The sequence below is a fragment of the Sus scrofa genome, chromosome 2, assembly GCF_000003025.6.
Source record: "Sus scrofa isolate TJ Tabasco breed Duroc chromosome 2, Sscrofa11.1, whole genome shotgun sequence".
Classification (NCBI taxonomy): domain Eukaryota; kingdom Metazoa; phylum Chordata; class Mammalia; order Artiodactyla; family Suidae; genus Sus; species Sus scrofa.
The window spans coordinates 147,499,686-147,515,161 of NC_010444.4; the positions used below are offsets into that span (position 1 = coordinate 147,499,686).

At 39.8% G+C, this 15,476-nt stretch overlaps 1 protein-coding gene across 1 annotated transcript in view; it reads right to left on the reverse strand.

The window, feature by feature from the left end:
- The window catches only part of LARS (leucyl-tRNA synthetase), a 74,066-nt gene that overhangs the window by 19,554 nt on the left and 39,036 nt on the right, over positions 1–15,476 (reverse strand). Inside the window, 8 exon segments of the mRNA XM_021084961.1 lie at positions 315–498; positions 4,057–4,120; positions 6,513–6,570; positions 9,287–9,499; positions 9,835–9,973; positions 10,375–10,457; positions 10,554–10,619; positions 10,706–10,791. Of these exon segments, the coding sequence (XP_020940620.1) occupies positions 315–498; positions 4,057–4,120; positions 6,513–6,570; positions 9,287–9,499; positions 9,835–9,973; positions 10,375–10,457; positions 10,554–10,619; positions 10,706–10,791 (893 nt within the window).

Consider the following 15,476-nt stretch of genomic DNA (forward strand, 5'->3'; position numbering starts at 1 on the left):
GTAAAATGTTTATGAGGATGGGCCTTGGAGAGAGACAGAAACAAATTCATGTCCCCAGTTTGAAATTACTGGCTTTGAGGCATGTAATGAAATACTTAATTTTTCTGAGCTTCTACTTCTTTAACTATAAAACAGAGTTAATGGTATCTTTTTTGCTATGAGGCTAAAATCATATAATGGATGCACATTACATACTACAGTGTGTGGTATAAGTAAGCTTTCAATAAAGAGTAGCTATTATTAATATTTAAGAGAAAAAGAAAATTTAAAAATATTCAAGGACTAAGTACAAAGTGGCTGGGCTCATGGATTACCTGGCAAAAACTCTATCATTGAAGGTGTTGGCAGGACCACTTCTTAGGCTATCCCAGTTGGCAACCATTTCTTTCACCCATTCTACCCAGGTGTACAGACGGAGAACACCTGCATCTGCCATGGCTTCCACGAAGTTAGCATCTTCAACAGTGTCACCAGCATCAGCCAGAGCCAAGCGCATACCTCGAAGAAGGAAAAAAAAAAATTAACCAATGATTTGAAAATGTGGTTACCGAATATCAACTATGTGTTCAGTTGGGTACCTAACAAATGCTTTAAAGGACTGCATGGTTCGACAGCAAAAATAAAGATCAGTAAAAGTAGGATTCATAATGATGTTGTTAAAAATATCTGAATTTTCTGTATTCATCTGCATACACTTAATATCAATATGTATTTCTTCTTAGGCATGTTGCATTAATGAGATAAAGTAATCTTTAATGAGGCAGAGTGAAAAAAAATGATAAACTGGGGAAAGATACCCCTATCAACATCTCAGCCTCATTTAGAGGTAGCAAAATATTATGATATTTTAATGGATGAAAACACACATTGATACCTAATGTGTACAAATACATATTTTCTAAGTTCTAAAAGAAGATTCTTCTACATTTTCTACTACCAAAATTTAACTTTTAGCCAAAATCTTTCATCCTAAAATATTTTTAAAAATCATTAATAAGGGTCAGAATAAAGTATAGGACATTCTTGCAATGGAAAATTAGATTGCTGTAAAAAAGAGAGAAGAGGAGTTCCCATTATGGCTCAGTGGTGACAAATCCTACCAGCAACCATGAGGATGTAAGTTCTACCCCTGGCTTTGCTCAGTGGGTTAAGGATCCAGCATTGCCGTGCACTGTGGTGTAGGTTGTAGATGAGACTCAGATCAGACACTGCTGGTGTAGGCTGGCAGCTGCAGCTTTGATTCAACCCCTAGCCTGGGAAATTCCATATGCCAAGAGTGTGGCCCTAAAAAACACAAACTAAACAAACAAAGAGTGAGGAAACTCAGATGGGGAGTTCCAGTTATGGAACAATAGATTAAGAACATGACTAGTATCCATGAGGCTGTGGGTTCAATCCCTGGCCTTGCTCAGTAGGTTAAAGATCTGGCGTTGCCATGAGCTATGGTGTAGGTCACAGACATGGCTTGGAACCCATGTTGCTGAGGCTGTGGTGTAGGCTGGCAGCTGTAGCTCTAATTCTACCCCTAGCCTAGGAACTTCCATATGCTGCAGGTGAAGCCCTAAAAAGAAAGGAAAAAGAAAAGGAAACTCAAATGTATCAATATGAAGTGATCTCAAATATGAACTGTTGAGTGAGGAAGGCAAAGTTCAGAATGGTAGGGAGGGTATGCTACCATCCGTGTCTTAAAGAGGTAGATGAGAATATACAATAGCAAGTTACACATGCATTAAATATCTTCAACAATATGCAAGAAACCAAACATATTTTTTAACTTTATTCTGAAATAATTTTAGTTACAGAAAAGATGCAAAAGATGAAAATAAACATATACCATTTACCAGACTTCTGTAACACTAACAACTTACATAACCATAGTTTCAAAAGCAGGAAGTTAATGTTAGTATGATACTAAACTACAGGCTTCATTCCCCAATTTTCCCTCTAGTATCCCTTTTCTGCTCCAGGGTCCAACCCAGAATCTTACCTTGCATTTGACTATTCTATCTCTTTGGTCTCTTCAAATCCGTGACAGTTTCTCAGTCTGCTCTGGACCTTGACTTCTGATGAGTAGTAGTGAGTTATTTAAGAGAATTTCTCCCTGTGTGGGTCTGTTGGGTGTCTTCTCATATCACACTAACGTTACACACCTCTGGCGAGAATGTCACAGAAGTGATGCCGTGTGTCTTCCCTGTGCATCACTATCAGGGAGGTACCTGATACTGATTCCACTCACCACTGTTGCTGCACACCTTCCTCACTCAGGAAGTGCCTACCAATTTCTCCACCATAACGGTACTGTTTTTCCCTTTGTGATTATGAAATATCTTGGGAGAGATACTCTGAGAATATGCACATAACTTGTTTGTTTTTAAGCTTTTACCCACTGATTCTGGCAACCACCAATGCATCTTGACTATGACAATATTACCATGATGTTTGCCTAGTGGTGATTTTATATTTCACTCAATCCTTCTACATTCATTAACTGGAATTCTTCTGAAAGCAAGAGTAGTCCTTACTCCTCCACTTATTTATTTACTCAATTATTAACATATATCCATACGGATTTATGAACATTTAATTAATTTGTTGGGTTATAATTCTAGCTTGGGCAACTGGGAGCTCCTCTGGCTACAGTGCTCATTCAGAATGTTCCATCCTTTTTAAAACAGTTCCTTATTTTCTGGCATAAGACGTTCCAAGCTCATCTTATATTTTCCGTACTCCAGTCCTCAAATCAATCACTTCTCCCGGGAACCCTCTAGTTCCTTTTATTGTAGAATGATATTTAGAAACCAGGATCTGAATGCCAGATGTTTCGCTGCTACCACTGTTGCACTGCTCTTGGGCTCTCTTAGCAGAAAGAGCTAGGAAAACAAATTCATGTATACTAACACATAAATCTATGTTTATTTTTAAATATGTCTGTATATAAAATAAAAACCATGAGTTCATATTGACATTGCCAATTCTGACCCAACACCACAGGATTCATTTTATCATTTCCCCCTGATTTACTCAGAGCTTCTGACAGTGAGTGCTCATCTACTTACTTGGTCAGTCCTCATACACACATACAGTAGTTTTAGGAATGCTGATTTAAACCTCTCGTGAAAAGCAGACTTACTAATAACTAAAGTATTTCTGTATATTCTCTGCATTACAGCATCTGGTCAAAATACTGTCATTTGAAGTAACTTAGGTTAGTTCTTTGCCATCCCCTTCAGCACAGTCTCAAACTGTGATCAGGAAAAAGAAGTCCCGTGACGACCAAAGACCTGGCAACCCAAGAAATGACTGGTTCCTTCAGGTCAGACAGCGCATTTCTTCTCTCGACAAAGTAATGATCAAATGGACAGTAATGAGCCCAGGGAAAACATATTTTTCTAAAAAATGCATGTTCCCAAGCCCAAGTCACCTATATGTATATCAAATATGGAGAAAACACTTTGAAAAAGCTTCCACAAGAGTGCCCATCGTGGTGCAACAGAAACGAATCCGACTAGGAACCATGAGGTCAATCCTTGGCCTCACTTGATGGGTTAGGATCTGGCGTTGCCATGAGCTGTGGTGTAGGTCGCAGACATGGCTGGGATCCTGAATTACTACAGGATCCTATGGTGTAGACCGGCAGCTATAGTTTCAGTTTGCCCCCTAGCCTGGGAACCTCCATATGCCATAGGTATGGCCCCAAAAAGCAAAAAAAAAAAAAAAAAAAAAAAAAAGCCTCCTACATACTCAACATCTCTAAAACTAATTCTTTAATCTTAGAAGTAGTATGAAATTAGGAGCAAGTGAAGTAGCAATTACAGTGAGTTTCCTTTGAAAGAAGACTATTCATCTTAGCTTAACCTTGTTCCTTAAACAGATCAGATCAGCAATTCTTACGTTTTAAAAATTACATTGCTTGTACACAAAGAAAACATGAATATTTTAAAGAATTGGTAAATGCAAAAGAGAAAAGTGATAAAGAGACGACAATTTTAATTGGCCTTCTATAATCTGGGGAGAACTGGACCCTATGGGACAGCAGTAACAAAAAATTATACTCACCATCAGCTGAGTATTTGTCAAGAGCTTCGGTCAAAGTGAGGAAGTTGCCTGTAGATTTTGACATCTAAAAAAAGAGTCAATGACAAAGCACTAGTAAGACTATATATAGATAAAATAAACCAAATCAGCCACATCCAATTACATGGATTAGCCACCTTCAGATAAGGACAAAAAGGATTAGAAACAAGGAAAGGAAAAGATATCTTACACTAACTTCACAGAGGAGAAAACTGAAGTTCAGTCAACAGAGTGACCCGTGTGAGTCCCTCATCTGGTCAGTGCCAAAGTGAGGACAGGATCTCCAGTCTGATACTCAGTCTACTGTTGGTTATTTCCATCACCTAAAACTGTCCCTTGGGAACTCGTTTAGACATGTGGACTGATTTCACTGTAACTCTGTAATTCCACCTCGGCTGGTCATACATAAAGGAGAGCTTTATAGCAGTCAGTCATTCAGAAAAGAATGGATCAGTTCACGAGGTCAGAACTAGGGTTTGAGGGAATTTCCCATCACGAGGGGCACAATAATTGGTTATTCAAGTTGTGCTCTGCCTGGGCAGCACAAGTAAGGAAGTAAGGTGGACAGCCAAGACAGCTTTTTTTTTTTTGCTTTTTAGGGCCGCACCTGAGGCTATGGAGGTTCCCAGGCTAGGGGTCTAATCAGAGCTGTAGCTGCCAGCCTACACCACAGCCACAGCAACACGGGATCCGAGCCGCGTCTTCGACCTACACCACCACAGCTCATGGAAATGCCAGATCCTTGACCCACTGAGGGAGGTCAGAGATCAAACTCACAACCTCATGGTTACTAGTCGGATTCATTTCCGCTGCACCACAGTGGGAACTCCAGCCAAGCAACCTTTATAACTTAAAATTTTTTATGCCTTTATAGCTTTGCTGATACCAAGAGAGGTGATTATCTATCAATTTTCCACTAACGGCAATAAAATCTTTCTAACAAAATGAGTACAGTGCATGTTTAACAAAGCAATGTGGAGACCAAAGGAAATGTTATTATAAAAGGATTTACATTTATATACATACACATACATACATATATAAATATACATAAGGCTCCACTTTGACTTACAAAGAAAAAAATGAGTTCTATAACAAAAGTCCTTATTGATATAACAAAATCTATAAAATAGCTGCTCCAATCTAATGTACAGATTATTTTAAATGAACTGTTTTAATCCTTTGCAATATTAGGGCACCGGTTTAAAAAAAAAGTTTTGTTTCACAATTCACATCATCTGCTATTTGTTTAAATCTATAACTATTTTCATTATGATATACCTACACTAATGAATTTACCATTAACACTCCCGTCAGATACAGCAAGATTCACTAGTTAGGACAAATCCAACTTGTTACAATTTTTATTAATGAGAAATAAATAACATTAAATTTTTTTTAGTTGAGGAAGGCTACCTCTTTCTAATGTACACAAAGGCATCAGAGGAGCAAGCAAGGGCTTTGTCAAGAAGTTTTTGCAATAACCTCCTGTTGAGGATACTGAATAATTAGATAAAGTATTAGCCTACACAAAATCCTATCTATTAGTAGTAGTAACAACAGGGGAAGCTGCAGTAGTATAAGAGATATACTGTCTGGGAAGACACAGTAAATGACATTTAAGAATCCTACAAACTCCAAAATCCTATTATTCTAATTCAGTGGACAGTCACAATATAAAGCAGAAACCACCAAATTATTTTCTCAACTTAGAAGGATATTATAGGGTCACAATGCTGGGATGTTTACGCTTCTGATCCCTTTTTCTGTCCCTCTTGTCTCTCCTCCTGTTACAACTTATGTCACCCTTTGTCACTCTACATACAAATGTTATAATAAGTTTTCCTCATCCCCTCCCCTCAATTAACACTCTCTACTCCACGTGCTCAATTTTAAAGATGAACCTTTAATCTACACTGCTAGTCCTAAACATTTTTTCTTTTTTGGCTGTGCCTGCAGCATGCTAAGTGTCCTGGGCCAGGGATCAAACCCATGCCACAGATGTGACCAGAGCACCTAACCCGATAAGCCACCAGGGAATTCCAGTCCTAAACACTTTAAATGGATCTTTAACTCTCTGATTTTCATAATCTTTTTTTTTTTTTTTGTCTTTTTAGGGCTGTACCCGCAGCATATGGAAGTTCCCAGGCTAGGGGTCAAATCGGAGCCCTAGTAGCACGTCTACGCCACAGCTGTAGCAACACCAGATCCAAGGTGCATCTACAAGCTACATCACAGCCTACAGCAACTCTAAATCCCTAACCCACTGAGTGAGGCCAGGGATTGAACCCGAACCCTCGTGGATGCTAGTTAGGTTCTTAGCCAACTGCACCACAACAGGAACTCCTCATGTTCTTTATTTCTTTAAATAGTACAACATCCTAAATCTGCAAATTTTTCTGCAGAATTTTAACCTTTTGAGCGGCAATGAGCCTTACCTTCTCAGAGTTGAGGAGGAGATGTCCATTTGCCCTCACAGCTACAGGCCACTTGTCACTTGACAGGTAAATGTTTAAAGACAGAAAGTAAAATTTATACATTATAGTTTAGCCTTAAAAATGTGAGGTAAATGCTAAGATTTACAAAAGTTTGCTAAGGAAAATGTACAGGGATATTTACTGAGTCCTGTGCAGAACAGGAAACAAATAAAACAAGGAAAGTGTCCATTAGTCAAGAACTGGTTGTATAAACTATGGTGCAGGCATACAAGGAAATACTATGTAACTATTTTTAAAATATAAGCTAGGCTATATATATGGACATAAAAAGATCTTAAAACTATACTACTACAAGGAAAAACACAAGACAGAAGAGTGTCTACAAAGTGGCATCTTTGTATAAATTAAAAAATAAACAAGTATAGCTATCTGATGCTGGTATATGCACACAATTTCCAGAAGAAATCATAAGAAAGCAGTAGTGGTGATGAGCTTTGGGAAATGTAGCGATATGGGGAAAAGGGTGAAAGTTCACTTTAACTTTTTACCTTTATGAACCATATGAATGCTCAGACTACATACGTATCATTCATTCATTCTATCCCTGAGATCCTGTGGCGGTAGTGCTAAGAGCAAGAGTTCTGGAGCCAGACAGTTTGGGCTGCATCCTGGTTCTGCCACTGCTAGCTAATTCTGGGTGAGTTATTTGAGCTCTCTACGCCTTACTAAGGTTCCCTGTCTGTAAAACGAGGATATTACAGACCTTCGAAAAGCTGTAGTGACAGGTACAAGAAATATTAATAGTGATTAGAACAATGTCTGACATAAGCACTTGATGCTGTTACTTATCTGTAGGTTTAAAAAGTTACAGATTTTTAATGACAGATTACATGTCAAAAACTTGATGCAAGAGGGTAAATCAACTATGTTGCTAACAAGTACTTTTGAGATACCTGATTTTACCAAATGCACATTTTAAACAATAGAGAAAAATAACTGACAAAAACCACATCAGACATATTTTGTTTCTCTTTTTCAAAATCTCCCTTTTATTCTTGAGAGTTCCCTGCTGGCCTAACTGTTAAGGATTTGGTATTGTCACTACTGTGGCTCAAGTTCAATCCCTGGCCCAGGAACTTCTACATGCCACATGCCCCAGGCACAGCCTAAAGGGGGGAAAAATGCAATCTCATTCTAAACACAAGGAGTCACATGAGATTTCTCTGGTCTTACAAAATAAAATTTGAACACTAGGAGGGGTTTGTTTCTTGAGCTCCTTGAGAGCAGGGAGAAAAAGGCCTTTTTTGACATGTCTGGGCCAAAACAGAAGATGATACAAGGATTACTCTTGAGCATATCGTATTAAAAATGCCTCTTCAACCCAGAGTCTAGGCAGAACATCCCTACCAACTAATGCTGGAACCTTGAGGCTCTCAGCTCTAAAGGGATGTTTCCTTCCAATTCTAACATCCTAGGCTTTTATTTTTTTTTAAACAGTCCACATCTTATTGCAACACTTATTTCTAAGATATTAAAACTGGAACTTAAGAAAAGCCTAATGAGCTACATTATACTTAAAATTTTTTTTAGTATTTTTAAAAAATATTAAATATTTTAGTAATTTTAAAAAATAAGTAATAAAGTCCAAGGTCAAAAAGCAGAAAACATAAACTAGTATATCTAAAAATCTCCCTTCTATCCTTGCCTCACAAATAACAGTTTTTGTTTTTGTTTTTTTTTTCCTGGTCTTTAAAGGGCCACACCCATGGCATATGCAAGTTCCCAGGTAAGGGGTTGAATCAGGAGCTGCAGCCACAGCAACGCCAGACCCAACCTCATCTGAGACCTATGCCACAGCTTGTGGCAACCCTGGATCCTTAACCCACTGAGCGAAGAGGCCAGGGATCGGAGCCGTGTCCTCATGGATATTAGTCAGGTTCCTTACCGCTAAGCCACAATGGGAACTCCTTTACTCCCTTTTTACACACAGGTAGTATATTGTATACCCTGCTCTGCACTTTGCTTTTTTCATTTAATATATGAGAGCTCACTCCATATTAGTACGTGAGGGTACAGTACAGAATAGTAAAGCACACACGCGTTAGAACTGCTGTACATACGTCAAAAATGAAACAGGACTGGTGCTTATATAATTCTCCAAATTCCTGGAGATTGAACTGGTTATAATTTTAATTATTTTAGCAAGAGCAACAGTTCTAATCCAATCTAGATTCTCTCTGTGAACCCTAACAGCAAGAAGTCTTGGGAACTATATGTGAGAAGAAAATAAAGGAAGTCAGATCAGCCATGAAGAAATTCTGGCTCTGAAACTTTTACAGGGATCTTCAGTGACTATATCAGGAGAAATAATGTACATATTGTACCAATACCAGGGAACAGGCACAAAGCACCTGAAGTGACGTCAATTACAGGGATCAGAATATGCTATCCCTCAACAGCCTAGGCTCTGCCTTAAATCACCTTTTTCCAGCACCTAGCAGGTCAAAGGAGTCATGTAAAAGGTCGAGTGAATTACTGACGGAACATCAATGTACTGAAACGTGAGAGGCCGTGGTGACGCACGTAGGTATGAGGACTTCTGGAAATAACAGACAGGCCAAGGTGTATTTCTGCTTCAGTACATTTAATATAAGGAAAAGAATAGAGCTGGCAAATCTAACTATACCCCCACAATAACTTCTATAAATATCTGAAGCTAAAAGCCATCCTTGTCAATAATCAAGAGTTTATACCACATCTCTTTTAGCACTCACCTTTCCTCTGGCCACATTGCCACATGATTATAAAGGAAATATGAAAGATGATTTGGAATAAGATCCTTGCCAGAGACGCGAAGATCCACAGGATACCAGAACTCAAATTCCTGCTTTAACTGATCTAATTTTTCCTTTGGGATCTGAGTCTTAGGAAATGGAGCCTCCTTGAAGAAAATATAATCCCAAACCTCCTTAGTCATCTGCTGTGGTCTGCATTAAAATAATGAAAACAGAAAATAATAACATACATATACGATTTCTTTGCAAGAATCGATATTCTAATGCAACCATGAAGTAGAAACCACCTTCTCAATGCAGCCACAGTAACACATGAAGACAACGATCCCCTAAGAATGATAAGAGGTAACAGAGGAGGGGCTGTTTATTACTTCTCAGTTCAACACCAAAAAAGCAAAACATGAGGACAAAATTCTGCTGACTAAATTCTTACAAAAACCAAACACTGGAGAGAACTTTCAATACATAAATCAAAAGCTCACATTTCATGTAACAAATTACATTTCTTTCCTTATCCATTCACCAACCTGATGCCCAGCGGAGACTCTGCCTGTCCACGTATGTCACCTCCCTGCAACAGGTGTGCAGCTGTGTAAAATGCCATGTAAATAGTGGAGTCAGAAAGTGATTCAATCAGCCACTGCTCATCCCACGGGAGACGAGTACCTGCAAGATAAAAAAGAGAAAATTAATGTATAAGGAAACTAAGAGACCCTTCATCTATAAAAATCTAAATTTTCAAGAGCAGATCCACAGAATTGACAAAGCTACTTATTTAGGTTCTTAAGTTTACTTGAATGATTAATACAAATAACTGGTAAATGAAAGAACAAAATGGCTGAAGCACTAGAACTTTCTATTAAAAAACAGAACCATAAAAGCTACATAGGTTAAATGCTTCTACCACAGGTAGATGGTAACAGACCACATCCTAGTCTTCCTCACCCTCTAACCAAAACCTCTTACTTCCAACTCAGAAAAACACTGGAAGAGGGGGGAAAAAGGTAAAAGGTTCATCTGTGTTAGCAGCAAAGTCATTCAAACAGAAAAACCTGAAGTTTGCTTACCGAGACCATAAGTTCTTGAGCAAGCATGCTCTTGTAGCCAGTCCAAGGTCGCTTCAAAATTCCTCCTGGTCTCCTCGCAGAACCTGGAGAGCGGAGAAGACAAGGCGTCACTCTTCCCCTTGACTGTCTTCCCCGTGTCTCATCTCCACGCCCTTCCCCAACCACTTTCCCCGTCTTACGTTTCGAGGTTCTTCAAGCACTGGCATGTCTGTTCCTTCCACTTCTCTTCTCCATAATCCAAGTACCTGGGAGTAGATGAATTGATTTAAAAAAACAGAAGTCAAAGATAAGCAAAGTGACAGAAGGAAATTCTTAGGTAAGAGAGACTAACCACTGGTCACACAGGGCCACGACACATTCATCCGAAGACCTGGACATAACTTGTTTCTCTGGTTCCATGTAAGCATATGCATCTCCCTAAATGAAAGTAAATAAAAACATATCAGATACTATGTCAAGGCAACCTCTATTCCTCAAAGATAAGAAAAATAACTTTTAAAAAAATGCTCTGTTACCAATACCAAAACTCCACTTTTTTTTTGTCTTCTTAGGGCCACACCCTAGGCATTGGGAGGTTCCCAGGCTAGGGGTCAAATCAGAGCTGTAGTTGCCAGCCTATACCATAGCCACAGCAACAGCAACATGGGATCCAGGCTGCATCTGTGACCTACATCACAGCTCAGGGCAATACCAGATCCTTAACCCACTGAGTGAGGCCAGGGATCAAACCTGCGTCCTCAGGGATGCTAGTCGGATTCATTTCCTCTGAGCCACGAAGGGAACTCCAAAACCCCACATTTGTATTATGTCTTCACTCTTTCCAGGGTAGAAGTTATCTGCCTTTCTTTCTATGTAATATTTGCTTCTGAAAAGGTGTGCATCTTTATCAAATGGATCACCTTCCTCAGGTACAAATTATTCCTTTTGCGACTAAAAGGTGCTAAAACAGTTTCTAATGCTATGGTTTGAAGGTTAGGCTGCCTGCAGGTCCCAATGTGGCGCAGCGGAAACCAATCTGACTGGGAACCATGAGGTTGTAGGTTTGATCCCTGGCCTCATGCAGTGAGTTAAGGATCTGGCATTGCCGTGAGCTGTGGTGTAGGTTGCAGATGCGGCTCAGATCTGGTGTAGCTCCGATTCGACCCATAGCTTGGGAACCTCCATATGCCGCGGGTACAGCCCTAAAAAGGACAAGAAAAGACAAAAGAAAAAAAAAAGGTTAGGCCACCTAAGGCCACCTTTCATTTTTATTATAATGAAAACATAAAGAAAGTAGGAAATTAGATACATGGAACCAGGGCCTTAAAAAAATGCACAAAAATTAAAAACGGAAAATACTATTACTAAAGATTTATAGCATCATGAAAAAGTCCCACTAGAAAACTGACCATAAATTTAAATACAAATATCTCAAATATTATGATCCCAAACTTATTAGGCTACAATAATTTTTTAAAATAAATTCAGCATTATTATTAATTTTATTATTCATAAAATGATTTACTGTTTTGTATACTTAATGCAAGTTCTTCACACTTGACTTAAATAGGCTGGACTTCGGCTTAAAGATGGTAAATTAAAAACAGACATTAACTTTGCTCCCTCTCCAAATTCTAACAAAATGACAATAAAGGGGCTTTTTTAAAAAACGGCAAAAAGGAGCTCCCGCTGTGGCACAGCGGAAATGAATCCGACTAGGAACCATCAGGTTGCAGCTTTGATCCCTGGCCTCACTCAGTGGGTTAAGGATCGGGCATTGCTGTGAGCTGTGGTGTAGGTCACAGACTCCGCTCGGATCTGGCGTTGCTGTGACTCTGGCATAGGCTGGTGGCTATACCTCCGATTAGACCCCTAGCCTGGGAACCTCCATAGACCGTGGGTACAGCCCTAAAAAACAAACCAAAAACGGCAAAAAGCTATAAAAACAACAAAAACAGAAGAAGAAATACTATCAATCAAATTTTGGAAACTAATACACAGAATGAATGATAACTATATTGGCAGAAAAGAAAACTAGCTGAATCCTAAGCCCACAGAAGAGAAAGCTGAAAAGCAATCAGCCTGCATTACAGAACCGCCAAAAGACTCAGGATTTGCGGCACAAGATGGCTCTGGAAGAGGAGGTAACATGAGGAGGGAAAGAAGAGGACCAACTGAGGTCTTCGAAAGACGTCAGAAACCCAGATACCCTGAGCCCCACCACACAGACAGGGAACTGCCCCTCCCGGTGCCAGCACAGCAATGAAGGCTTATTCTCTGGAGAGAACACGAGAGTCTCCCAGGCAGAGGACCAAGTTGAGGGTACAGCTATCACAGTAAAGGGGGTTAAGGGGTTAAGCGAAAGTCAGCACTCTGGGTGCTGGTACCAGCCCTTGCGTCTTCTCCCACTTAGCTGCCAGAATGCTCAGTTAGCTTAGACTCTTTGAACCGGAAACAAGAATCTTCTGAGGGGAATCTAACAAACTAAGAAGCCCTAATTAACATCGAGCTAACAACAGGGCTTCCCTAAGGCCAAAATGGAACTTTCTAGATCTCCCCCAATGAAGCCCAGTAACAAGCCCTACCCATATCCAAACAGGTTCCAAACACCTTTCTGTACCCACTCTTAAATATCAACTTTATTCCTCAGATTAATAAGAGATAAAAATTTCATATCCATGAAACAAGAATAGCAGCATCCTACAGCAGGAGGAGATAACAAAAATATGCCCTTAAACTGGCTCTGAGTTGGTAAATGCTGAAGTGGGTAAGAGGTATACAGAAATTTATTGTACTTTTCCCTTTTTTATAAGTTTGAAATCTTCTATACAAAGAAAAAATTTTAATAAGTTCCTAGAAATATTTAGTTATATATACATGCATTAGCACCAAATAGCAGATGTAACAAACACACAGGAAACAAAAAGAACTCATAGGAAGAAAAAGTTGAGGGACTCCCCCAGAAAGGAGAGCAAAGAGACTTTCAGAGTCTAAAGAGATCCAATACCTAAACAGAAAAATTCAAAAAGCCAAGATGAAGAAAGAACAGGATAAAATAACTAAACAAAAAGTTAAGAAATTTTCCCAAAGTTGAAGAATGTTAAGTTTCCAGGTTCAAGGAGCCCCTCATGCATCCACAAGAATGCATGAAAACTGACCTACACCAAAGTAGATTATCATGAAATTTCAGAATACTGGAAGAAAAGAGATTTTGTTCTCAGGTGGAGGGGTGGGGAGTGGGCGAAGGAGGAGAGAGACACAGGTCACTCATCAAAGAGCAATTACTGGATTTCCCACTGTGGCACAAGAGGCACGGTGGTGTCTTGAGAGCACTGGGATACAGATTCAATCCCCAGCCAGGCACCGTGGGTTACGGATCTGGCGTTGCCACAGCTGTGGTGTAGGTCGAAACTGCAGCTCGAATCTGAAATCCCTGGCCTGGGAACTTTATATGCTGTGGGGCAGCCAAAATAGAAGGAAAAAAAAAAAAAAAAATCCACATTATCAGAATAGTCTTGGACTTTTCAACAGCATCATTACCAGAACACCATGGGTAATGGGCTTCAAATTTTTAACGGAAAATTATTTCTAACCCAGATTTCTACACCCAGGCACTGAAGTGTGAGGACAAAATAATAAAGATATTTCAGGAGTTCCCATCATGGCTCATCGGCTAACGAACCTGACTAGCATCCATGAGGACAAAGGTTTGACCCCTGGCCTCACTCAGTGGGTTAAGGATCTGGCATTGCCATGAGCTGTGGTGTAGGTCAAAGATGTGGCTTGGATCCCGAGTTGCTGTGGCCTTGGCGTAGGCTAGCGGTCACAGGTCTGATTCGACCCCTAGCCTGGGAACCTCCATATGCCGCGGGTACAGTCCTAAAAAGACAAACAGATCAAAAAAAAAAAAAAAGGTATTTCAGACATGGAAGGTCACAAAAATTTACTTTTCAGGCACCCATATCCAGGAACACTACTGGAGGCAGAACTTCACCAAAATGAGAAAGCAAGTAAGAAGCAGCCATGGGATCAAGGAAACAGGAGATCCAAATCGAGAAAAGCAAAGGAAATCCTAAGTAACGGTGGAGGAACATCTCAAATGACATTTATCACCGTGATGTAAGCAAGCAGCCTGGATTGACTACAACAGGCCAGAGGCTCTGCGAGAACCTTCTCTAAGACGTAACCAAGAGCATACTGACGTGTCTGAAGGTACTGGGAGGAGAAATAAACAGTTGGGACAGAGCTTGGGGATGAGGAATCAATCACTACATTTATTATTATTATTTTTTTTTTTTTTGTCTTTTTGTCTTTTTGTTGTTGTTGTTATTGTTGCTATTTCTTGGGCCGCTCCCGCGGCATATGGAGGTTCCAGGCTAGGGTTGAATCGGAGCTGTAGCCACCGGCCTACGCCAGAGCCACAGCAACGTGGGATCCGAGCCGCGTCTGCAACCTACACCACAGCTCACGGCAACGCCGGATCGTTAACCCACTGAGCAGGGGCAGGGATCGAACCCGCAACCTCATGGTTCCTAGTCGGATTCGTTAACCACTGCGCCACGACGGGAACTCCAATCACTACATTTAAAAGCAAGAAAAGTGAGGAGAAAATAAAACTGTTATTCACGCCAGGGAACACTAAAAGCTGGGGAAGAGAAGCTCTCATTGTATACTACACTATGGATCAGCCACATCTCAAAAACATACACACTAACGATTGCTCTATAAATATACCAATACTAGGAAGACAGCAGGTGAAGAAGTACATGCAAATGTGAGGTTAGAGAGGAAGACAGGTTGAGGAAGAGTTAAATCTTGATCTTCCATAGTAGAAAGTCAATGGCTGATGCCTAAAACTAAAAAAATTTAAAAATGACACTATAAGCATTTAGAAAAATTAAAAAATTACACTATAAGCATTTAGATTACCGATACGTAAGGAAGGTGGAGGTAAAAGAAATAACTAAAACAGACGAAAGATAATGTAGAAAGATGGAGATGGAAACTGCTTATTTTAATTTTAATAAGCCTTAAAGGAGTCCCCTTGTAGCACTGCAGGTTAAGGATCTGCCATCATTACTGTAGCAGCCAAGGTCACTGCTGTGGCACAGGTTCGATTCCTG